Source organism: Gossypium raimondii, chromosome 10 (assembly GCF_025698545.1).
Source record: "Gossypium raimondii isolate GPD5lz chromosome 10, ASM2569854v1, whole genome shotgun sequence".
Lineage (NCBI taxonomy): Eukaryota > Viridiplantae > Streptophyta > Magnoliopsida > Malvales > Malvaceae > Gossypium > Gossypium raimondii.
This window is the reverse complement of record NC_068574.1, coordinates 53,369,226-53,393,431: the sequence shown is the minus strand read 5'-3', so window position 1 is coordinate 53,393,431 and position 24,206 is coordinate 53,369,226. Positions and strand designations below refer to the sequence as shown.

At 34.9% G+C, this 24,206-nt stretch overlaps 2 protein-coding genes across 4 annotated transcripts; both read right to left on the bottom strand.

Moving 5' to 3' along the window:
- Positions 1 to 6,553: 6,553 nt before the first annotated feature.
- On the bottom strand, positions 6,554 to 17,433 carry LOC105778660 (disease resistance protein At4g27190-like). 3 transcript variants are annotated; one of them, XM_052622863.1, is made up of 6 exons: positions 17,421 to 17,433; positions 8,378 to 10,008; positions 8,125 to 8,213; positions 7,401 to 8,027; positions 7,217 to 7,273; positions 6,554 to 7,141 (listed from the first exon to the last, which is right to left on the bottom strand). In XM_052622863.1, the coding sequence occupies exons 2-5, from the start codon at positions 9,933 to 9,935 to the stop codon at positions 7,256 to 7,258; spliced, it is 2,292 nt and encodes a 763-aa protein (XP_052478823.1). In that variant the 5' UTR covers positions 9,936 to 10,008; positions 17,421 to 17,433; the 3' UTR covers positions 6,554 to 7,141; positions 7,217 to 7,255. The 3 variants fall into 3 exon arrangements, with proteins under 3 accessions (XP_052478823.1, XP_052478822.1, XP_052478824.1); XM_052622862.1 differs by lacking the exon at positions 17,421 to 17,433 and adding an exon at positions 12,020 to 12,158; XM_052622864.1 differs by lacking the exon at positions 17,421 to 17,433 and adding an exon at positions 12,020 to 12,158 and having other exon boundaries at positions 7,401 to 8,021.
- On the bottom strand, positions 6,758 to 7,183 carry LOC105775594 (nuclear transcription factor Y subunit A-3-like). Its single transcript, XM_012598097.1, has one exon. The coding sequence runs from the start codon at positions 7,181 to 7,183 to the stop codon at positions 6,758 to 6,760; it is 426 nt and encodes a 141-aa protein (XP_012453551.1).
- Positions 17,434 to 24,206: the final 6,773 nt, after the last annotated feature.

Below are 24,206 nucleotides of genomic sequence, written 5' to 3'. Positions count from 1 at the left end.
TCAGACCTAGTTGCTGTCAAATACAACAAACAGCCAACTAGACTTCTGTAGGTAGACTCACTGTCCTATTTGTGAATCCCTTGGCTTGACAACTTCACCCCACCAGCCATAGGAGTACCTGTTGGCTTGCATTTTTCCATTGAAAACTTGGATAGAACCTTCAAGGCAAATGTTTTTTGTCCCAAAAAGATTCTCCCTTCTGCTTGGCACACCTTCATTCCTAGGAAATATGTTATCAATCCCAAGTCAAACATCTCAAACATGTCCTTCATTTTTGTTTTGAAATCAGCTAACCTGATCTTGTCTCTTCCTATCACCAAGAGATCATCTATATAAAGGGATACAATGAGTTGTGTCTCAGCCTCATTCTTCTTGACATATAGTGTTGGCTCACTTACACTTCTCTCAAATCCCAAACTGACCAAATAATTGTCAATTCGAGCATACCAGGCTCTAGGAGCTTGCTTCAGGCCATACAAGGCCTTTTTAAGCCTGTACACCATGTGTTCTCTACTAGGCATGATAAAACCTTGAAGCTGATCAATGTAGATCTCCTCTTCAAGAATACCATTGAGAAATGCAAATTTCACATCCATTTGGTGAATTGTCCACTGGTTTTGAGCAACCAAAGCTACCAGCAATCTGATTGTATCAAGTCTGGCTACTGGTGCAAATGTTTCCATGTAGTCCAGGCCATATCTCTGACTAAAACCCTTGACAACTAGCTTGGCTTTTAGCTTGTTCAAATTGCCATCTGCATTGTGTTTGACTCGATGGACCCATTTTACACCAATAGTCTTTCTGTTCGCAGGCTTTTCAACCAGCTCCCATGTCTGGTTCTTCTGAATCATGTTGATTTCATCAACCATCGCTTGCTCCCATCTTTCATTAGCCTCAGCTTCTTTAAAACTACTTGGTTCCAATATGGCAGCATTTGCTCTCTCATAAATTTCAGCCAAGAGCCTTGTGCTCCTAACATGTACATCATCAATGTCCATTTCAGGACCAAACTGATCAGGTTCAATTTGATCAGCCATCAACTCTTCAGAAATAGCCTTTGGCTCATTTCTTTCCCAGTTCCAGCATCCCTTTTCATTAAAGACCACATCTCTGCTCACTTGAATTTTATTTGTTGAAGGATCCAAGATCCTATAACCTTTCTTGACCGAGCTGTAACCTACCAGGATACCAGGTTGTGCCGTTTTGACAGTTTGTCTCTCTTTACAGCTGGTATTTGTGTATAGCACAGGCAACCAAAGACTTTCAGGTGAGCCAATGATGGAATGAATCTGAACCAAGCCTCAAAAGGTGTCTTGTGAGCAAGTGCCTTAGTTGGAAGCCTGTTCTAAAGGTAGACAACAGCGTTTACTGCCTCAGCCCACATGGTTTTGGGAAATTTCTTCTCAAACAACAGACATCTAGCCATGTCCATCAAACTTCTATTTTTTCTTTCACTAACTCCATTTTGCTGAGGAGTATAGACATTGGTTAACTGATGTTTGATACCAACATCATTGCAAATAGCTTGAAACTGAGCTGAGGTGTACTCAATCCCATTGTCTAATCTTACAGACTTTAACTTGCATCATGTTTCTGCTTCAACTGCTACTTTGAACTTCATAAATACTTGAGCTACTTTAGACTTATGTTTTAAGAAGAAGATCCAGTAATATCTTGTACAATCATCAATGAAAAGAAGAAATTACATGTTCCTATTAAGTGATTCAGACTTCATTGGGCCACACACATCTGTGTGCATAAGCTGCAATCTTTATGTGGCCTCCAGGCTTTGTTGGTAGGAAATGGTAGTCTTGCTTGTTTTCCTAGCTGACACACCTCACAAACTTCATCATTTTTCACTGTGTTAATGAAGTTTTCAGCTAAATCTTCACTAACCATCTGAGCCATCGACCTGAAGTTTGTATGTCCAAGCCTTTGGTGCCAAAGCTTGGAATCATAAGTAGAGGTAGTACAGGCTGAGTGTGTGTAATTTGGCCAGTCGACTTCAAAGCATTTATCAATCATAGTGACTGTCATAAGGTTTGACACATTTGGATCAGTAATCTGACACTCATTGTCCTTGAACACAACTGAATAGCCTTTCTCAAGCAGTTGAACAATGCTAAGAAGGTTTCTGTCAATCTCAGGCACCAATAGCACATTCGAGATGACTTTGGCACCTGTGGGAATGTATATCAACCACTGTCTTTATGCCTTTATGAACTGACCATTGCCAACCTTTACTTTGGTTTTGCAGCTTCTGTCCAAAGTTTTGAAAATGGATGCATCTGGTGACATGTGGTTTGTGCAACCACTGTCCAACAGCCAATCTTTTGATCCTTTCTTCTGATTAGTAGAGCAAGACACAATAAAGACCTGTTCTTCATGGTCACTACTGTCTTCAGCCACTCGAACTTCTTCATTTTTTTTGTTGTGAGTGAATCTGTCTAGGCCTGCATTTGTTTTTGTAGACCCTTTCAACATGCCCTCTCTTCTTGCAATGTTGACATAGTGCATCTGGTCTAAACCAACATTTTTCTTCTGGATGACTAGGCCTTTTGCAGTGCTTGTAGAGTTGGTCAGCTCTCCTTGCAGCATCAGGCTTAGGCCTGTTTTTCCACACCTTTTTGCCTTTGTAGGCATTAGTGCTCGAGGCTTCTCTGGCTTTGGCTTGAAAAGCACCTTCTTGATGGTCTTCAATTCTGCTAGCTCTTCTTTGCTCCTAAGCATAGAATGTGTTGATTAGCTCATTCAAAGAGATGCTAGCTAGGTCTCTTGAATCCTCTAAAGAGGATATCTTTGCCTCATGCCTCTCAAGTAAGGTAGAGAAGACTTTCTCCACTATTCTTACTTCATCAAACTGCTCACCAAGGAGCCTTATGCTGTTGACCACAGCCATGATCCTATCTGCATACTGCTTCACAGTTTCTTCTTCTCTCATTTTTAAGTTTTCAAAGTCTCTTCTTAAGTTCAACAGCTGCTGCTTCCTTGTCCTCTCTGTGCCTTGAAACTCCTCCTTGAGCTTGTCCCAGGCTTGCTTTGGTGTCTCACAAGCCATGATTCTGGTGAAAATAAAATCTGAGACACAGTTCTGAATGCAGGACATGACTTTATGCCTCTTGGTCCTTTCATCAGCATGTTGTCTGATTTGAGCCACTATGGAATTGGCCCTATGTGGTGCTGGCTCAGCATCAGTGTTCACCACTTCCCACAGATCAAAGGCCTGTAGGTAAGTCCTCATTTTAATCACCCAAATGTGAAAATTTTCCCCATTAAAGACTGGTAGGGCTGTTCAAGAAAATCCTAAAGAAGCCATTCAGGTTTTGGTTTTGCTGCAACAGGTCCTCTAAGACAAACGCTTTAGATACCAATTGTTGGGTTTTTGAGACAACAAGCCAACTGGTTTTTAGATTTGCTTGTACAGCAAGTCTTGAGACTTGGAGAAGAAACAAAGTTAAATTTGTATAAGAACAGAACAAAAACGAATGCAAGAGTGGAGAATATGGAGGAAAACCAACTGAATAGTCATTAAGAACAAAACAAGGCATTAAGCCATTACATAAATGGGTCAACTTTGACAAAACAAATAAGCTTTCACCTAAACAACTACCTAACACCACTAAGTTACATTGAAACTTGCTAATTTAACTTGTACATGTTGCTTTACTGAGTTATCAATCAATCAACACCTAATTACATCAAAATACAGCTAACAACTAAGTTTAAATCCAACTAGATTACAAAATTTTCATTGGAGTAACCAAATGAAACAAGCAGAACAGTTGCACTGTGCATTCTGCTTCTTACTATATGTCTCCTGCATGGCCACCTTGGCTACTGCATGGAGGCTAACTTAATCAAACCATCACTCGACGGTTGAATGTAAGTATATATATGAACCGCACTTACTTTAGCAGTAAAGGTTTTCATTTTGTTTGTTTGTTTGTTTGTTTGCAATTTGATCATCTCAAGCTCATGCCCAGATACAGGTTGAACATACAAGAGGGTTCTTGAAAACATCAGGCCAGCTTTCAGATTTGATAAATAATCCAGGTTACAACGAACAAAAGATTAGTTCAGTGGGCGGCCCAAACAGCAAAGCAATCATCAGCGGTGCAATGCCCTCCATTCCAACTCGTTACCAGAGTTAAAAGCGTAGAGATTGGCTCATATTTTGCCAGTATTTGAACAACCACAGGCCTCTGATCTCTATTTCAATGTGCAATGTTGCACATGTCCTTGAATTCCTTTAGTATCTTGATCAATTTGGCAAAACCAAAGTCCACATCTCAGCTTGATCTTTCTTTGGCCAATTTGACTCGCCTAGTCCTTACGGGTGTTCCCTCAGACAGGCCTGGGGAAGCGTTGATGCACTTGTTGGTCGACTCTCTAGCGCTTATGAGGACCATGGAGGGAACCCAAAGGTGAATCCTTTTTTAGCTGTAGTTGTGAGGATTTACTTGAGGGAGGACAAGGATGCTCAGAATAAAGCTAGAGGCATTAGCGATAAAAAGAGGAAAAAGCTTGAGATAAAGGTAGCATATGCCACCACCCACCACCAACACTAACATTTTCGGATGCCAGCACAAGCGAGTAAAACTTTGTTTGACCTAAACAACTATATTTTCTTTTCTCTATTGTTTAACTTTGCTGTCGGTATACATTAAGGATTTGTTCTTTTGGTAGGGAATTAAGAAAAGCTATCAGCAAAGAGGCCTAAAGGAAGAAAAGAAAACACGAACAATCTAAACAAGTTGGAATGAAGAGATAATTGATGCAAAAGAAGTCCATATCAAGGAATGTTAGTAGCAAATAAGATCTAATTCCCACAAGCTCCACTACAACATCAAATAGTTTACCATTCTAATGTTTTTTTTTATATAGTTTGAGATACCCTTTATATTTTTGCTTTATGTTGATTATAAGTTTGTGTGCTTAGAGTACATTGAGTTTTAGCTCGATTGATATTGGCATTACTGTTAGTGTAAGAGGACGTGGGTTCAAGTGTACTAAATAGTTTTATGCATTGTATCAAAAAGTTTGAATTAAAATTTTAGCTAAAGGGTCAAAAATTGAAAAATTTTAGTAAAAAAAAAAAATCAATCGGTCCCTTTCATTAACGGAAACTGTTAGTTAACCGTGTTAACATGGCTAACAAAAGCTACTAGAAGTTGCCACGTCAATAAAAGAAAATATCTTTTACAAAAATAAAATCTTTTTTTAAATTAATTAAAATGTACATATAAAATGAATTTGGAAAATTATCCACGTTCATTTTGGATGAATGCAAAGCTAAAAAACAAATTTAAAAATTATAAAAAATAATTAAAAATGACTTAAAATTATAAAAAAACTATAAAAATGGCTACTAAATTATTGCCTTTGTCCTATTTTGGTCATTAAACTATTAATTTTTCTGTTTTAGTCACTAAACTTTTTAAATCAAATATTGTGGTCACTCAAAGTTGATGTGGGCTTTTTATTGGTCTAATAACAAATCTAGAACTTCCAATGTTTACACATTATATCAATTTGATCCTAAATATAAAATATTCAACAAATTTAGCCATCAATGTTTACAAAATTTGTCATTTTAGTTTGAATTCTAAAAATCAATAAATTTAACCTTCAACATTTACAAAGTTTGTCAATTTAGTTCTAATTCTAAAAATTCAATAAATTAATTTTTGGTCATTTACAAAATTAATAATTTAAACTTCTTAACCTAGAAATCTTAGCTTTAGGTTTCAAAATTTTATAATTTTATCCTACTCCAATATAAATTTTCTAACAGTGTCTTTGACATAAACTGTTTTTATACACCCTATTTACCAATCCAACATATTGAAGAGGGAAAAAAGGGATGGAAAAGAACACTATATAGTAACAATATTTAAAACCTTACAATTGATGAAGCAAAGTTGATTATAAATCTCTGGCAGATGCTGCAACAACCAACCAACTTATAATAAAAAAATAACCAAAAACAAAATTCAATACTCGAAATAGAAAAAAAAAGGTGAGCTTAAGTTGCCATCTCTAACTTCAAAACAGAAGATAAAATTTTGGGAAATAGATTGTTTAGTTATAGATAAAGTTATATGAATTTTTAGAATTGAACTAAAATGACAAATTTTGTAAACATTGAGTGCTAAATTTGTGGAATATTCTATATTTAGGATCAAGTTAATATAATGTGTAAATTTTGAGGGCTAAATTTATTATTACACAATAAAAAACCCAAATCAGCTTTGAATGACCACAATAGAATGAAGCCAATAATTTAGTGACCGTTTTGTAGTTTACCCAAATTCTAATATATATATATATATAGAACGCATCCAGAATGAACTAAATCATAAGTTCATAATTATTAACAAAGACTCTTTTTTGCTTTCATTTTCAGCATCATAATAGGAAACTAAACTGATAGTCCATGTTTTCGTATTAAGCACAAGGTGTTGTTATTGACTAGAAATTTCAGTCCCATATTAGATCCATTCAACTTATGCAAATTTAAGCTATAATGTATAAGGTTTATTGAGAGTTGACATATGGAATTCAAGCTCAAATGTACCGCAAGGCATGCAGTTATCTTAATAATTTCCACCAGTATGTTCGTGTTTTCTAAGAGTTTGTAATTACAGCCTAAATAATAGTAAACACAGCCAAGGATGACTTCCGATGGTAACAGAGCAGCCATATTTTCATCGGAGCACCAAATATGGACTGCGCAGATGAGAATCTGTTCGCTCGTCTATTGGAAGAGAGAGGAATGGTGATGGAGGTTCCCATCACCATGGATATTTCCAGCTTGACAAGGCATGGCTTCACCAGTATGATCGGGAGGATAGCTAGAGAACCTGAAATCTGGCTGCTGAAACATTTCATCACTGTTGGAGGGACTTCTGACATCGGAGCAAGAGGTAGCCGAACCTGAATCTTTGAAATTTTTCGGCTGATGTACATCTGGTTTGGAGATGTTTGCAGGCAAATGCAGCTGAGGAGACCTGGACATGTCTGGTCCGTGGCTTGTCGGAGTGCTCTTGGACTGTTGGAGTTTCTTTGTGTTGAGAAATTGCCCACCATTTCCTTTAGCTCGTTTTAACGGATGAACACGTTGAGACTCATGCTTATACGGCTGCAAAACATATTTATAGAATAGCTTCTTAGAGAATACCATTGTAAGGCCACGTTACAGTTCTCGTGCACATACCTTTCGAACTTTTATGAGTTTGTTCTATGCTCGAGCTTTTCACGATATTGTCTTTGCCTGAGAATAGCATGAGGAATTACATGAGGAGAACAAATCCTTAATGCATATCGACAGCAAAGTTGAACAATGGAGAAGTTTCTGAGGAGAAAATATAGTTGTTTAGGTCAAACAAAGTTTTACTCACTTGTGCTGGCATCCAAAAATGAGTGGTGGTGGTGGTGGTGGTGGTGGTGGTGGTGGTGGTGGTGGTGCTTGCTACCTTTATCTCAGGTTTCTTTCTCTTTTTATAGCTAATACCTCTAGCTTTATTCTGAGCATCCCTGACCTCCCTCAAGTAAATCCTCACAACTCCAGCTCGAAAAGGATTCACCTCCGGGTTCCCTCCCTGGTCCTCATAAGAGCTGGCGAGTCGACCAACAAGTGCATCAACGCTTCCCCAGGCCTGTCTGAGGGGACACCCGCAAGGACCAGGCGGCTCAGATTGGCCGAAGAAAGAGCAAGCCGAGATGTGGACTTTGGTTTTGCCAAATTGATCAAGATACCGAAGGAATTGAAGGACATGTGCAGCATTGCACATAGAAACAGAGATCGGAGGCCTGTGGTTGTTCAAATACTGGCAAAATGTGAGCCAATCTCTACGCATTAGACTTTGGTAACGAGTTGGAATGGAGGGCATTGCACCGCTGATGATTGCTTTGCTGTTTGAGCCGCCCACTGAACTAATCTTTTGCTCGTTGTAACCTGGATTGTTTACCAAATCTGAAAGCTGCCCTGATGTTTTCAAGAACCCTCTTGTATTTTCAACCTGTATCTGAGCATGAGCTTGAGATGATCAAATTGCAATCAAACAAACAACAAAATGAAAACCTTTACTGCTACAGTGGAGTGCGGTTCATATATATACTTACATTCAACCGTCGAGTGACGGTTAATCGAGGTAGAGTGAGGGATGAAGGAATGCGTAAGCCATTCAATGGCATTGACTTCACCATACAATCTGAAAATAAAAACCAATAGTTGAGACTACAGCTAAGATATCCAACTTTTTTATGTCCTAAAACTAGTGCATTTTACATCTATCCTTGCATTTCTAAAGCTACAGAGGTGTAGAACATAATTATTAATTGAAATGAATATACAACTCTAAGTAAGATAAAATACCTGATTGTTGGGCTTCGAATATATTTCTGTCTTCTAACAACTGTGCCATCACATCTTTTTCATTATTGATTGGAGAGAAAATACGCATTAGATTACGTGGCCCATTTTCCCAATCTATTTTATTCCACTTTATATCTTCCCACCACTGCTTTTCTCCTTTGATTGTTTTAAGAGCTTTGCTTGACAACTCCGTTTTTGATAGGACTTTTAGCTTTGGGCAATCATAGAAGCCTATTCTCTCTAATTTTGGTGCAATGGATAGGCCATTTGAAATGCTGACCAGTTCAGGGAGGTAAAGAAGAAACAACCTTTTCAAACTCGGGAGAAAAGGTTTTAAATATGGTAGGGCAGGTACATGACTTACAAGGCTGCTCACTTGGGGACAATCCTCCACAATAATCTCCTCCAAGTTGACAAAATTTCTGAGCAAAACATGTGAGAAAATGTAGCTCAGCTTGGGGCATGTATTCAATGCCAAGAACTTTAACTTAGACATACAACCAGAACGAGGTGGTCCTTTCCATATGCTTCTCAAATTCTTCATGTAATGAATTCTCAAATATTGTAGTGATTCGAGAACGTTTTCAAATTCAGCTCCATCAATGATTGTTTCCATCTTATTACAATCGACCAACAAGCAAAACTTCAGCTTTGCCATGTTCTCATTCCCAAATTGAGATAAACTCGAAGCATTTTCATGGCGGTCCAAGAAAAACGACGAAGTAAACTTAAGTACTTTTCTTACTTGCAATGGGATGTTTTCACCATTCACAAACTTCAAACATTTGTCCCATTTTGTGAATTGGGCTTCTACTTCATGGGGTACACGAGAGATTGTTCTCCTTTTATGATGACCAACAGTAAATCTGAAACATGATAATGAAGGATATATGAATGAAGTATAATCTAAAAGTTGGTAATTTGGTAGATACAAGCAAAGGCTCCTCAACCCCTCTAAGTTGCATACTCCTTTTACAACTTCTTCCACAGAATCATGCCACCACTTGTCCGATGGATCAACATCAATGCTTAATTCGATCAAGCGGGAGAGCTTCGATATCATCCCAGGATGAAGCACCATGTTTGATGGCAACTGCTTTCTTTTGCTGAAGTTTGTCTGTCCATAAATGCATACCTTCAAGACTCTTAACTTCATTAGTTTTCCAATACCAATGGGAATACTGATTATCTCAGTTTCATCAAGATCAAGCTCCTCGAGATTGTCGAGTTTCCCAACATGTGGTGACAGTTTCATGAAGAGCTTACACCTTCTTAACAAGAGTTTCTTTAGTGCAAACAAGCTGTTGGGAAGAGAATGTGGTAATGCTTTGATGTTGGTATGGGACAAATCCAACACTTGAAGTCTGTGAAAGAACAAACGGGGAATAGCTGCCAAATCACAAGTACTTTGCAAATACATAGCAATCCATGAAGGAGAATTTGAAGACTCTTGTAGCTCAGATTGTTTATTGTCCATTTCCTTGGCATCCCATTGAAGCTCTTTCTTAGATTGCTTAGAAAATCCTAATCCACTAACATTAGCAACTAAATTGTTCATTTTCTTTGAAGTTCTTTACTTCTGTTGGTGATAATCTTCTTTCCAAAATTACTATGCTGCTGAGTATGTACTCCTATGAGCAAGAAATCAAAATTAATTTACCAGTTAAAATACTTTGAACTGCATTTCTATATATATATATATATATATATATATATATATATATATATATATATATAGCATAAAACTAAAGCATAAGCTGAATTAAGAAGATTAAAATTCTGATTTGGTCTCTCAAATATTTAAACCCAAATTGAGCATAAATCAATTGAAGATGAAATCAAACTTGTCTGTCTTTATAGTGTTCGTGTACTATGTCACATAGACTAGTCTCCTTACTACAGATTTTGCATTTTAATATTTTTTAAAGGTTTTATTTACACATTTTATACTACAAAAGTTATAAAATACGAAAATAAATACGAGCTCATTATCATCAATCATATATATGATTTCTAAAACTGATTTTATCCAAAATACAAGGCACTACTATTATAATAATACAAACATTTCGAAATATATACAGTTACATATGAAAAGTTATAAGTAATTAAAAGTTATGTTAGTTATTAACAAGTAGTCATAATTATTCAAGTAGATATCTTGAATAATTATATTTATTGCTAAAGATGTGACTATTCAATTGGGTAATTATGTCCTATGAAGAGACATAAGGCCTCCTATAAATTGTATGACACACGAGAAAAACACATCAAAAGTTTCTTTTTATTTTCCTACCATCTTTTATATTCCTAGATTGTTGTATAAAAAATTACTACAGAAATTAGTTATAGAAATTGATATCCTTGCTATGTTCCGCTCAGTGTTCAGTGGACTGTTTTCATCAATGCAAAATGTAAACATCATTGGGCTTCAATGTATCCTTGAGGTTTATTTGCCAGTAACTTTTTTGCACAGCATACATAGGTGAGGCGAATAGAACATTAAAAAAAGTAGCTTTTGATGCACACCTTAAAACCTTCTTTAATTTCTCATAAATTTATTTTATCACCACACACCAACAATTATAAATATTTATAATTAGAACACATAATAGAAATTAAATAGCTTAATGTTTTATATATTAGTATATATATATATATATGGGGCTTAGAGCTAGAGGTGATCATTGGTCGAGTCAGGCCGGGTTTGGGTCGTGCCTCAATAGAATTTTAGGCTCATTTTTTAGGTCTGAGCTTGCCCCGAAAAATAGGCCTAAAATTTTATCCAAACCCGGCCCGAATAAAAAATGCTAAAACTCAAGCTTGGCCCTTCTGTATTAAAATTTTTTTATATTATCATTTTTATATAAAAAAATTTTAAAAAATATAATACATCAAATACGCTAAAAAATAAATGTTTCCCAGCAAATTAAAAATAAATTAAACAAACTCTTTATACTGAAATAACACTAAGATAGGTGCAACTTAACAAAATAAATATCTCTAAAATAGTAGCAAAAATAATAATAAAACAATTTATACAATATCCAAACAATAATAATAAAATAACAACAATATAAGAACAAAACGATACCGCCAAAACAGTGACAAAATAGCAACAAAAAGCAGCATGTTCTTTTTTTCTTTTTCTTTCTTTTTTTTTGCAAAGTCAAAATAAGCTTACATATCCGAGACTAAACAGGCCTCTTTTTTTACCCAAGCTCATTTTTCGAGTTAATACTTTAACTCAAACCCTCTTACTTTTCGGACAGATCTCATGATCAAATCTACGTAGAGTAAACCAGTTTAAACTTTAGATAAGTGATATATAAGAACAATTTTTCTTTGTATTAGTACAATTACAAACAGTAACTTGACCGCTAACTGGATAAAGCCTACTGAACATAATTGGAGCATTACATATAAATGCCTTTTTTTTTTTAATTAAATCAAAATATGAAATGAATTGGAATATCACACAAATATATTATATATTCTAAATTAAATCACCTAATAAGCTATGCAAAATATAGAATGAATTGAGATAGAACAGAGATGAACAATTAAAGTAAAATACGAAATAAAAACCAAACAATTCAAAACAAGAGACTAGGGGAAGTGAGAGAAGTAGGAGACAATTACCTCAAAAGGTTTGTTGAAGTGGGAACAATTCCTCACAGCTCTTCTAAGCGACTTAAAAGGGGGCATGTAATGTCCATTTTGACTCAAGTCAATGGTTTTAGACAAAAAAAAAATGTAAGTGGGGGGAATTTCTAAATAGTCCTAAATATGTCCCTGTCATATGATCTATTTATCAGATTTTTTAAAACCTATTTTTGTCTACTTCTTGAGGGAAATTTCGAGGAAGCTTTCTGAAATACTGTATAAGTTTCAAGATTCTAACATAATAATCGTTGAAAACCAAAGGGTAAACTAAAAAGATAATCAATTTTGTTTGCTTTAAATTATATTTTAGCCACTTATATAGAACTACACTTCTTTTATTTTATTTTAGAACTACACTTCTTTTATTTTATTTTAGAGTAAGATTTTTTAAACATTATTTAACTCCATCTATTTGATATTGATTAGAATAAGGTGTTTCAATCTTACTAAACTCCTATTAGAATATGGTTTTACAAGCCTATAAATAGACATAATCTACTCCTCTTGTAATTATTCGAATTTGGCATAGTGAATTTTCCTCTTCTCCGCCCGTGGTTTTTTCCCAAAAGGGTTTCCACGTAAAAATCTGTGTGTTCTTTATTTTTATTTCTTTTTTTCTTTACAATATATTGTCATTACCGACGTTCTTTTTTTAACAAATTAGTATCAGAACTTTTAGGTTGTTTATCTTAATCACGGTAATGGCGTTTTTGAAGTATGAAATTTCACTGTTGGATCCCAACACCAGATTTGCGTTGTGGCAGATAAAGATACAGGCAGTTCTTGCACAGATAGACTTAGAGGAAGCCTTGCTAAGGGTAAATAAGATGCCTTTGACATTGATGGAGGAAGAGAAGAAGCGCAAAGATCGAAAGGCGTTAACAGAGTTGCATCTGCATTTGTCTAACAAAATTTTACAGGACGTGATGAAGGAGAAGACCACTGCTAGATTATGGAAGAGGTTGGAACAAATATGTATGTCGAAAACTCTAACTAGCAAGCTGCATATGAAGCAGCGTCTTTATGCTCATTGTTTGGAGGAAGGTGCTTCTATGCACGAACACTTAACAGTGTTTAAAAAAATTCTCCTAAACTTGGAGGCCATGGAGGTTCAGTATGATAAGGAAGATCTAGGGTTGATTTTACTTTGTTCGTTACCCCCGTCTTATTCAACCTTTAGAGATACGATTTTATATAGCCACGAGTCTCTCATAGTTGATGAGGTTTATGATTCTTTAACCTCGTATGATAAGATGAAGCATCTTGTGGTTAAAACTGACTCTTAAGAAGAGGGTCTCATTGTTTGTGGGAGACAAGATTGAAATGCTGATGATGATCGTGGAAGGACACAGGAACAGAATCTTCACGGTAAATCTAAGGGTAGATCAAAGTCTTCAAACAGAGGTAAAATTTGTAACTTTTGCAAGAAGAAAGGGTATATTAAATCTGAATGCTATAAGCTACAGAACAAGATCAAAAGGGAGGCTACGAATCAAAATGAAAAACAATCAGAAAATTTTGGTGAAGCTGATGTTGTAGAAGACTACAGCAATGGTGAACTTCTAGTTGCTTTTGTCAACAATTCTAAAGTGACCGAGGAATGGATCCTTGATTCGAGCTGCACCTTCCACATAAGTCCCAATCAGGATTAGTTTACAACTTACGAAATAGTGTCTGAAGGTGTTGTTTTGATGGGAAATAATGCTTCATGTAGAATCGCAAGTGTTGGAACAATTAAAGTTAAGATGTTTGATGGAGTTGTCAAAAAACTTAGTGACGTACGACATGTTCCAGAATTGAAGAGAAATTTAATTTCGTTGAGTACTATTAATTCAAAAGGGTACAAATACGCAGCTGAAAGTGGGGTTTTGAATATTTCTAAAGGTTCCCTCATTGTGATGAAAGGGTAGAGAAAGACTGACAAGTTATATGTTTTGCAGGGTTCTACTGTTACTGGTGATGCAGCTGTCGCATCTTTTTCCTTGTCAAATGATGATATTACTAAACTTTGGCATATACGCCTAGGGCATATGAGTGAGAATGGCATGGAAGAATTGAGCAAAAGGGACTTCTTGATGGGTAAGGAATTTGCAAACTGAAGTCTTATGAGCACTACGTTTTTGGGAACCAAAAGAGAGTTCGATTCATCAGAGGAATCCATAACACGAAGGGAATGTTGGAGTATATTCATTCTGATTTGTGGGGGCCATCCAGAGTGCCTTCGAAAGGTGGAGCTAATTATATGCTAACTTTTATTGATGATTTTTCTTGAAAAATTTGGGTGTTCTTCCTGAAGCAGAAAAACGATGTGTTTTCTGTATTTAAGTCTTGGAAAACTATGATTGAAAAATAGATGGGAAAACAAATAAAATATCTCCGCACAGACAATATCTTAGAGTTTTGTTCTGATAAGTTTAATAAAATGTACAAGTCAGAAGAGATCGTGAGACACTTGACAGTTCGTCATACTCCACAGTAAAATGGTGTTGCAGAACGAATGAACAGAACAATCATGGAGAAAGTTTGATGTATGTTGTCAAATGTCAACTTACCAAAGTCATTTTGGGCCAAAGCAGCCTCTACCGCATATTTTTTGATCAACCGATCTCCATCCGTTGCCATTGAGAAAAAAACTTCACAAGGGGTATGGTCTGGTAATCTTGTTGACTATTCTAATTTAAGGATCTTTGGGTGTCCTGCGTATGCTCATGTAGATAATAGAAAATTGGAACCGAGATCCATTAAATGTGTTTTTCTTGGTTATAAAGCTAGTGTAAAAGGGTATAAGTTATGGTGTCCTGAAAATAAAAATGTTGTGATTAGCAAAGATGTTGTTTTTTTTATGAAACTGACATGCTACCTAACTTATCTCTTAAAGGCTCTTCCAGTAAAGAAAATCAAAAGTAGGTGGAACATCATATTAATCATGAATCTACAACAGAGTCGACTTCTCAAGCCAGTACAAAAATTTAGAATAGAGTTGCTTCTTCACCACAATACTCTATCACCAAAAATAGAACTAGAAGAGAAATTAAACCTCCAAAGAGGTATGCCAAGACTGATCTAGTTGCTTATACTTTAAATGTGGCTGAAGATATAGATGCAAACCAAGAGTCATCAATTATTCTGAAGTGGTTAGTTGTGAAGACTCAGAAAAGTGGATGTTTGCTATACAAAGGGAGATGGAATCACTCCACAAAAACAAAACATGGGATCTTGTGAAACTTCCTAAAGGTAAAAAGGTTGTTCGTTATAAATGGGTGAAACTTCCTAAAGATAAAAAGGTTGTTCGTTGAAGAACCCATATATAAAGTAAGGCTTGTTGCAAAGGGTTACAGTCAAATTCCAAGAGTGGACTTCACAGATGTGCTCTCCCCAGTTGTGAAGCTTAGTTCGATTCGAGCTTTGCTTGGTATTGTGGCCATGCATGATTTGGAGCTTAAGTAGTTAGATGTAAAAACTGTATTTTTGTATGGAGAACTTGAGGAGGATATTTACATGCAACAACCAGAGGGTTTTTCAGTCTCAGAAAAAAGAGGACTATGTTTGCTTGTTGAAAAAGTCCCTTTACGGTTTGAAACAGTCACCAAGACAGTGGTACAAGAGGTTTGATTCATTTATGACTTCTCATGATTTTAAAAAAAGTAGCTTTGACAGTTGTGCTTACTTTAAGAAAAACAGTAATGGTTCTTTTATGTATCTACTCCTTTATGTTGATGACATGTTGATAGCAGTGAAAGATAAAGGAGAGATAAGAAATGTCAAACCCCAACTAAATGAAGAATTTGAGATGAAAGATTTGGGACCAGCAAAGAAGATACTTGGTATGGAGATTCTCAGAGATAGAAAAATAAGTAAATTGTACCTAAGTCAGAAAGGGTTCATTGAGAAAGTTCTTTGCAGATTCAATATGCAGAATGCTAAGCCTGTTAGCACTCCTTTAGCAGCCATTTCAGACTTTCATCGGCTTTGTCTCCATAATCAGATGATGAGATTGAGTACAAGTCACATGTTCCATACTCTAGTGTAGTGGGATCTCTCATGTATGCTATGGTTTGTTCACGTCTAGATTTATTATATGCAGTTAGTGCAATTAGTAGATACATGGTGAATCCCGGTAAAGAACATTGAAAAGTAGTTCAGTGGATTTCAAGATACTTACGAGGTACTACTGATGTTTGCTTACAGTTTGGAAGAACTAGAGATGGAGTCATTGGGTTTGCTGATGCTGATTTTACTGGAGACCTTGATAGAAGAAGATCTCTCACAGGTTGTCTTTACAATCGAAGGTTGTTCAATCAGTTGGAAAGCCACTTTGCAAACTACAGTTGATTTGTCTACCACTGAAGCTGAGTACATGGTGATTACTGAGGCTTGTAAAGAAGCTATTTGGTTGAAGAGACTTTTTAATGAACTCAATGAAGACCTTCAAATCAATACAGTATTTTGTGACAGTCAGATTGTCATCTTCCTTACAAAAGATCAAATATTTCATGAGAGAACAAAACACATTGATATTCGGTATCATTTTGTTCGTGATATTATTGCTCGTGGTGATATTGTTGTGAGCAAAATTAGTACTCATGAAAATACTGCAGATATGACGACTAAGTCACTTCCTATAATCAAGTTTGAGCATTGCTTAGACTTGATTGGTGTTCATTGTTGAAGTTAAACCCTTAAAGGTTTTTATGGAAGAGGTCGAGAACTTGTTCGTTGAGAGTTCGCGATGAAGAACTTGTTCATTGAGAATTCGTGTCAAGGTGGAGATTGTTAGAATTAAGTGACCCGAATCCTTATTTAAATAAAATATAGTGGTAAAATAAAATAAAAGTAAAATCCTTATAGAACTACACTTATTTTATTTTATTTTAGAATAAGGTTTTTTAAACCTTATTAAATTTCATCTATTTGATATTGATTAGAATAAGGTGTTTCAATCTTACTACACTCCCATTAGAATATGATTTTACAAGCCTATAAATAGGCATAATCTACTCCTTTTGTAATTATTTGAATTCAACATAGTGAATTTTCTTCTCCTCTGCCCATGGTTTTTTCCCGAAAGGGTTTCCACATAAAAATCTGTGTTCTTTATTTTTATTTCTTTTATTCTTTACGATATATTGTCATTACCGACGTTCTTTTTTTTAACAATAAATATAGCATAAAACTAAAGCATAAGTTGAATTAAGAAGATTAAAATTTTGATTTGGTCTCTCAAATATTTAAAGCCAAATTGAGCATAAATCAATTGAAGATGAAATCAAACTTATCTGTTTTATAAAAGAAGAATAGTTGGTTTTGTGTAATTAAAACCAGCTCCTAACAGCTATTGTAAGAGATTAAGGAAGCAAGAGAAGTAGGAGACAATTACCTCAAAAGGTTTGTTAAAGTGGGAACAATTCCTCACAGCTATTGTAAGAGACTAAAAAGAGGGTATGAAATGTCCAAATTGACTCAAGTCAATGATTTTAAACCAAAACATAAATTTTAAACTTGATATTTATGTTTTGTGTGTTTTATCTCAAAGAGGTCTATATAAAATTCTAGAAAACGTTAACGACTACTATCTTATTTATCAAAGACAAATAAAATATGTTATAAAAATTTATTTGGTGAGTTGAATATTCAGAATCAAAAAATTTGTAAATTTTAAATTAGTCGATTTATTAGATTTTAATTTTAATGTACTTGTTTTCATTTTCAACAATTTATGTAAGAATGAATCGAGAAAAAACTTGCGAATCTATCAGCTACATAAAAAGACCTTAAGATAGTCAATATGGGGTCTCACCACCTATCAATGGTGTTCTTCATCACGTTAAAGTTTATTATAAGTCACAGTATCGTGTCATTAAATTTAGCTCAATCCTTCTATTATTAAAAGAAATATTTTAATCATTGCACATTAACTTTAATATTAACGGAATGATGATATTTAATTGTGATTGATGTGACATTAAATCAAATTAAAAAATTAACCAACAATTTTGAAGAATGACTAGAGGTAAAAAATTGCTTTTGATTTTACCCCAAATTGTTTTCAATTATTTTTTTCTTGTTAATAATGTAATAGGCCAATTTTGGCTTGAGCCCAAAACCCAAAATAAATAGAAGTAAATAGTCCAAAATTACAATCCTGTAGGCCCAATCAGACCAGCCCACTATTCAAACCAAACTAACACCTAACAGCCCAACAAAAACCCTAGCCCAACAAGCCCACAAAGCTTAACAAGTTTTCAGCCAAAGAGAAACCCTAGGTGCGTCGCACATAAGTGCAACCCTTGGCTGCCGCACGTTACCTCCACGCGTTGCATGCCTCTGCCACCACCTGCAACACGCAAGCAAAAGAAGACAATGAGAAAAAAATAAAGAAGCACAAGCAAACAACAAAAAATCAAACAAAAAATGAATCTTGTATTTCGGCTATAAAGGCCTTAATCTGATGCTTGTAATTTTCTTCTTTTTTTTACGAACAGATCAGAAAGAAATAAAAAAAAACAGAAAAATGAAGGTGATTTATTTTTTATTTTAATTTAGGGTTTTCTTTGATTTATATTTATATTTATATTTTGTTTTGTTTTATTTCTTTTTAACACTAAATAATAAAAAAGAAGAAGAAAAACTCACCTGAAACATACGTCGTCGGGGGTCTTCTCTTCGTCATCGAAATCGGCCCTAAAAGGTGGGGTGAGGGGTCCTTTCTTTTGGCTTTTTTTGGGTTAAGAAGGCTTGGCCTTCAAATTGCTGAAAATGGGGGCTAAAAATGCCCTTTTGCGCGACGCCAACCACCGACCACGGCGGCGCTACGGCGGTGACCACGGCCGACCAAAGAGGGGCCGAGGGAGAGACTGAGAGCTCTCTGTTCTTTTTAGAAAAATGAAGCTAAACTTTTTTTCTCTCTTTTTTGCTATTTATATAAGGGATAATACGGCGTCGTTTTGGACCTTAGCATCAGTGGCCAAAACGACACCGTTTTGCAGAAGACTCGAAAACCGACCCGAATGCGGTTAGGATCCGCGTGTTTTGGCTTTGAGGGACTATTTACATACTTAGCCCCTCCGTTTTTGCAGTATAACGCAATCTGCTCCTTATTGCTTTTATATTTTGGCCGCATATTTTTGCTGCGTGTTCCATTTTGGTCCATGATGGAACGCTTTGCACGAGGGAAGGGAACATTTTCTCAATCAGTCCCTCATTCTTCGGGCACGCCCTATTTTGGTCCCTGGCAACCTTTTTATTTATTTATTTGCAATCTAAACCCTAAATTTTGGATCCAATTTCAATCTCGTCCTTAGTTCATTTTTTATTTTTTTTTTTTTAATTATTTTTTTAAAAGGAGCTCTCCTATTATTATTATTATTATTATTATTATTATTATTATTATTAATTTTAGGTTTTAAACATATTATTTATTTTAAAATGTTTTACTTAATATTTACTTAAAAATTTTATTACATTATTTGTTCTAAAATATCTTGTATATAATATCTTTTAAATTTTTCATATATTATTTTTAATAAGAAAAAAGAATATTGTTTTATGTTTTTCTTATTTATTTTAAACTATTTTTATTTCTCATCATTTATTTACTACTTTTTATGCACTTTCAAAATTTAGTTTTATTATTTTTGTCATTGTTATCATTGCTATTATATTATCAATTGCATTATCATGAGTGTTATCGTTATGCGTATTAACTTTACGATTCATTAATATTAATGCCATGTCCATTATATTTTATCATGTAAATTATTTCATTGTTACTTCAAATGTATATTGCAATATCGTTATTAGTCGCGTATGATCCTTTCAAAGTTTTCAAACGATTTCTTTTAAATCATAATCTAATAAACTACACGTGTATTATTTTTAGATACTCCATCGACTTTCACCCATTATTCAAAAGAAAGAAGAGTTTTAAAATAAGGCAATATTTCGCGTTTTGAAAATTCGAGAAATTATACCCTAACTTACAGGGTTTCAATTTTCTCGTTAAACTTAAATAGTAAGATATCCTTTTAAATTTCAAAATTTACGAAATTCCAATAAAAATAAAGGCAAGCTTATTCTCGAAGGTTCAATGTGTCGTGTCCCAACGTACGGGGTGTGACATTTTACGGTCTCGAGACAAGAGGATCTTTAACGTTTATTTCGATTTATTCAAGCAAATTTTAAGTAAAATTAACATTAATACAAAAGGGGATCGTATTTTAAATTTTCATTCAAAATTTCAACGTTCGACGTTAAGACACTAAGTAATCAACTAGGTACCAATTTTGAGCGTATCGAGGGTGCTAATCCTTCCTCGTGTGTAACTGACTCCCAAACCCGTTTTTTGAATTTTGTAGACCAAAAAATTATCATTTTAGTAAATTTAAATTTTTATTAAAAATGATCAAATTATGATGTGATCCGATCACACCTAAATAAAAAAATATTGGTGGCAACTCTATTTTCGTTTTTAAATAAAAAATCGACCCTTTTTTAAAAAAATGGTTTCTACAGATGTGTTTAAATTATTTGTAGTTTAATCTACATCAATCATCATTAAGACACGGTATTCCATTTGTTTTTAAGATTAGTAAATTTTAATTTGATTTTATATTTAAATTTAATGTCGCATCAGTCACCGTTAAACAATGCATTCCATTAAAAATAAAATTAACATATAGATAATAAAATATCAGCTTTTCAAATGTTTAGGAATTAAAATGTTTCTTTTAATAGTAGAGCAATTAAAATGAACTTTTTAATATAATACAAAGACTTAAAATATAGTAGATATAATTTGTTTATTAAGCGAATAAATTTTGATATAAAATAAAAATGGATTGAGTGACAATATAAACACATAAAAAATTTAAAATATAGCACAAATGAAAAATGATATATAAACACATAAACAACTCAAAATATAAAGATATGAATTATTAATGTGAAGTAGTTGAAATTTTGAGTTGTACCTAAAATTTTTTATATAAATTTTGGTTATAATATTAAATGACAATTAATTATATTAAAAAAATAGTTACACCTCAACAAGTTTGCTCAAATGGAAACAATACATGTACATAGCGTTGATGCAATTATTGTGGGACACTTGAATGGGATGAAAAGTCCAAATTGGCAGAACATTTTTCTTCAATAGTCCAAAATATTATGAAAAGGACAATTATCTAATTATATAAGTGCGAGAACTTAGCTTTATTAGCCGTCCATCAGTCTTGATTCAATACTAATGTTGACTTTAGAGGGTCTATTTTCGAGATGAGCCAAGTCATATGGTACAACATATATTGTCTCAACCTTCGGGTTGTCTAGATTAATGCGCAAAACAACTTCTCAATTGGCAAGTATCTTGTCTCACATTCAGTGAACTTCTTGCTGAGGTAATATATCGCTCTTTCTTTCCTCTTTGACTCATCATATTGACCAATCACATATCCTATAGAATTCTCAAATGCTACCAAGTACAGTATCAATGGCTTATCTGGGATAGGCGGCATCAACACTTAGGCATTGAACAAGTAATGTTTAACATTGTCGAATGTCTTCTGGCATTCCTCATCCCATGCACCTGGATTATGTTTCTTAAGGAGATGGAATATGATGTCACATTTCTCGGTTAGTTGTGAAATGAACCGGTCAATATAATTTAATCTCCCTAGGAAACCCTGGACCCCCTTTTGGGTACGTGGCGGAGGCAACTCCTGTATAGCCTTGATTTTATCTAGGTCGATCTCAATCCCTTTCTCGCTGACTACAAATCCTAACAATTTACCCGACGTGACCCCAAAAGTACATTTTGCTGGATTCAGCTTTAGCTAGAATTTTCTCAACCTCAAAAATGATTTCCTTAAGACTTTTACATGCTCCTTTTCTATTCGGGATTTTGCGATCATATCATCGACATAAACCTCGATTTATTTGTGCATTATATCATGAAACAAAGTTACCATGGCTATATGATATGTTGCTCTCGTATTTTTCAGTCCGAATGGCATCATTTTATAACAAAATGTTCCCCACATGGTTACGAATATTGTCTTTTCCATATCTTCAAGATGCATCTTTATCTGGTCGTATCTGAAAAAATTGTCCATGAAGGAGAATAGTGAATAACCTACTATGTTGTCCACTAAGGTATCAATGTGAGGCAATAGAAAATTATCTTTCGAGCTGGCTTTGTTTAAATCCTTGTAGTCTACACAAATTCGTACTTTCCATCTTTCTTAGGGACGGAGACTATATTGGCTACCCACTCTGAGTATTTAACCACTTGTAGGAAACCATCATCGAATTATTTCTTGACCTCTTCTTTTATTTTCAACAAGACGTCAGGCCTCATCCTTTGAAATTTCTATTGAACCGGCTTGCATTCTTCTTTTATGAGAAGTCGGTGTACTACGATATCAGTACTTAAACTAGGCATGTCTTGATACGACCATGCAAAGACATCTTTGAATTCTTGAAGTAATTCAACGAGGTCCCGCCTTGTCTCTGCAGTGATGCAAGCTCCGATTTTCACTTCTTTCTTTTCTTGTTCATCTCTCAAGCTCACAATTTCCACTGACTCTTTGTGACGTAGGATCTATTTCTCATCTTGTTCTACCATCTTTAACAAATCAGAAGATAAGTTACAATCTCGATCATCTTCAAAGTCTTGAGGTTCCTCTGGACACATATCCTGCTCAAAAGGAGACTCTGAGTCAGCAGTAGCGTCGCTTGTATCATTGAATCTAGAGGTCTGTTATAGGAATAAAAGAATACCCAGAGAATAAATAAATCTAAGAAAAATTATCTGTGTGGTATGAGTATGAATGAAATGAAAAAAATAGAAGAATATTTTCCAAATGGGACACAAGGATGCATTATTTTATTGAAATAAAAATAGTGGACATGTGTCTTTTTACAAAAGGATTTTTATTGCTTCAGGCTTAGAGCAATAAGTGTGTTTTGAACATTACTCTGAAATAGTTCTAAAAGTTACAAGGATCTCTTACGCAGCCCAATTGTTCAGAACACTTCTAGGGATATGAGGAAAAATTTCTGATTGATTTTCTTCTTCAATTCTTTCTTCGGATATGGCATTGATGCTCAAGTTTCCCAACATTCCTTCTGTAGTTTTGGTTAACGGGCTCTCTTTTTCTACCATTTTTCGTTAAGGATAAATGATTTCTCCTTAACCATTTGACCTCTCCCCCACTTAGTTGTGCTCTTCTTCTTCATTTCTTCTTTTTCAATTCCTTCTTCTTCTGTCTCGCATCCGGCTTGTACCCTAAGCCAAAATGGTCATGTTTGTCTATCAGTATTGGTGCATTGACCCTTCCTTGAAGATATTTTTTGAGCCCTCTTCCAAGCAAGGCTCATTTTCCTACCATCAACTGCAAACTCATCCTCGTGGTCTTAGATATTTTTGGCATTAGGATCTTATTTCCTTCAACAATGAAGGTTGCATTAACAAATTCCAGTGGTCGAAAGGAACATTCTATTGCCTCTTCATCCGCTCCTATGTATGGTGCGTCACTGGTTACGGATGCAATGATATCTTCTTCAGCTTTTATCATTATCGGTCGACCCTCTGTTACCAACTTTAATTTTTGGTGCAGTGATTACGGCACTGCCCTAGCCGAATGAATCCAATGCTTACCCAACAAGCAATTATAGGAGGGTTTCATATCCATTACCAAAAAGTCTACCTCATATGTGTTTAAACTAATTAAGAGTAGAATTTCAATCCTACCCATCACCTTCCTTTTTGTAACATCGAATGCTCTCACTATATTATGACACGTCTTCATGTGAGAGTTATCCACTGGTAACTTATTCAGCGTGGATAGAGGCAAGATGTTCAGCACAGAACCATTGTTAACTAACACTCCTGACAATGTATATCCTTTGTAGCATGTAGTGATGTGTAGAGCCTTTATAGATCTCATACCCCTTGAAGGTATTTCATCATCATTGAAGAAAATGAAATTGTCGGCACTCAAATTGTTAACTAAATGATCTAGCTTTTTTATAGAGATATTATCAGCAACATAAGTCTCATTTAACACCTTCATCAATGCATTACGATGTGTTCTGAGCTCAGGAGCAAGGTTAATATTGATATGCGAGCTGGTTGTTTGTGTAGCTACTCTACTGCACTGTACTC

Bases quoted from the DNA above. Each gene is read 5' to 3' on its own strand.
- LOC105775594 (XM_012598097.1), bottom strand. From the start codon at position 7,183: ATGGTATTCTCTAAGAAGCTATTCTATAAATATGTTTTGCAGCCGTAT.
- LOC105778660 (XM_052622863.1), bottom strand. From the start codon at position 9,935: ATGAACAATTTAGTTGCTAATGTTAGTGGATTAGGATTTTCTAAGCAA. The intron at 8,214-8,377 runs GTATTTTATCTT...TTTTATTTTCAG, and splicing joins ATTCGAAGCCCAACAATCAG to ATTGTATGGTGAAGTCAATG. The intron at 8,028-8,124 runs GTAAGTATATAT...GCTCATGCTCAG, and splicing joins CCGTCACTCGACGGTTGAAT to ATACAGGTTGAAAATACAAG.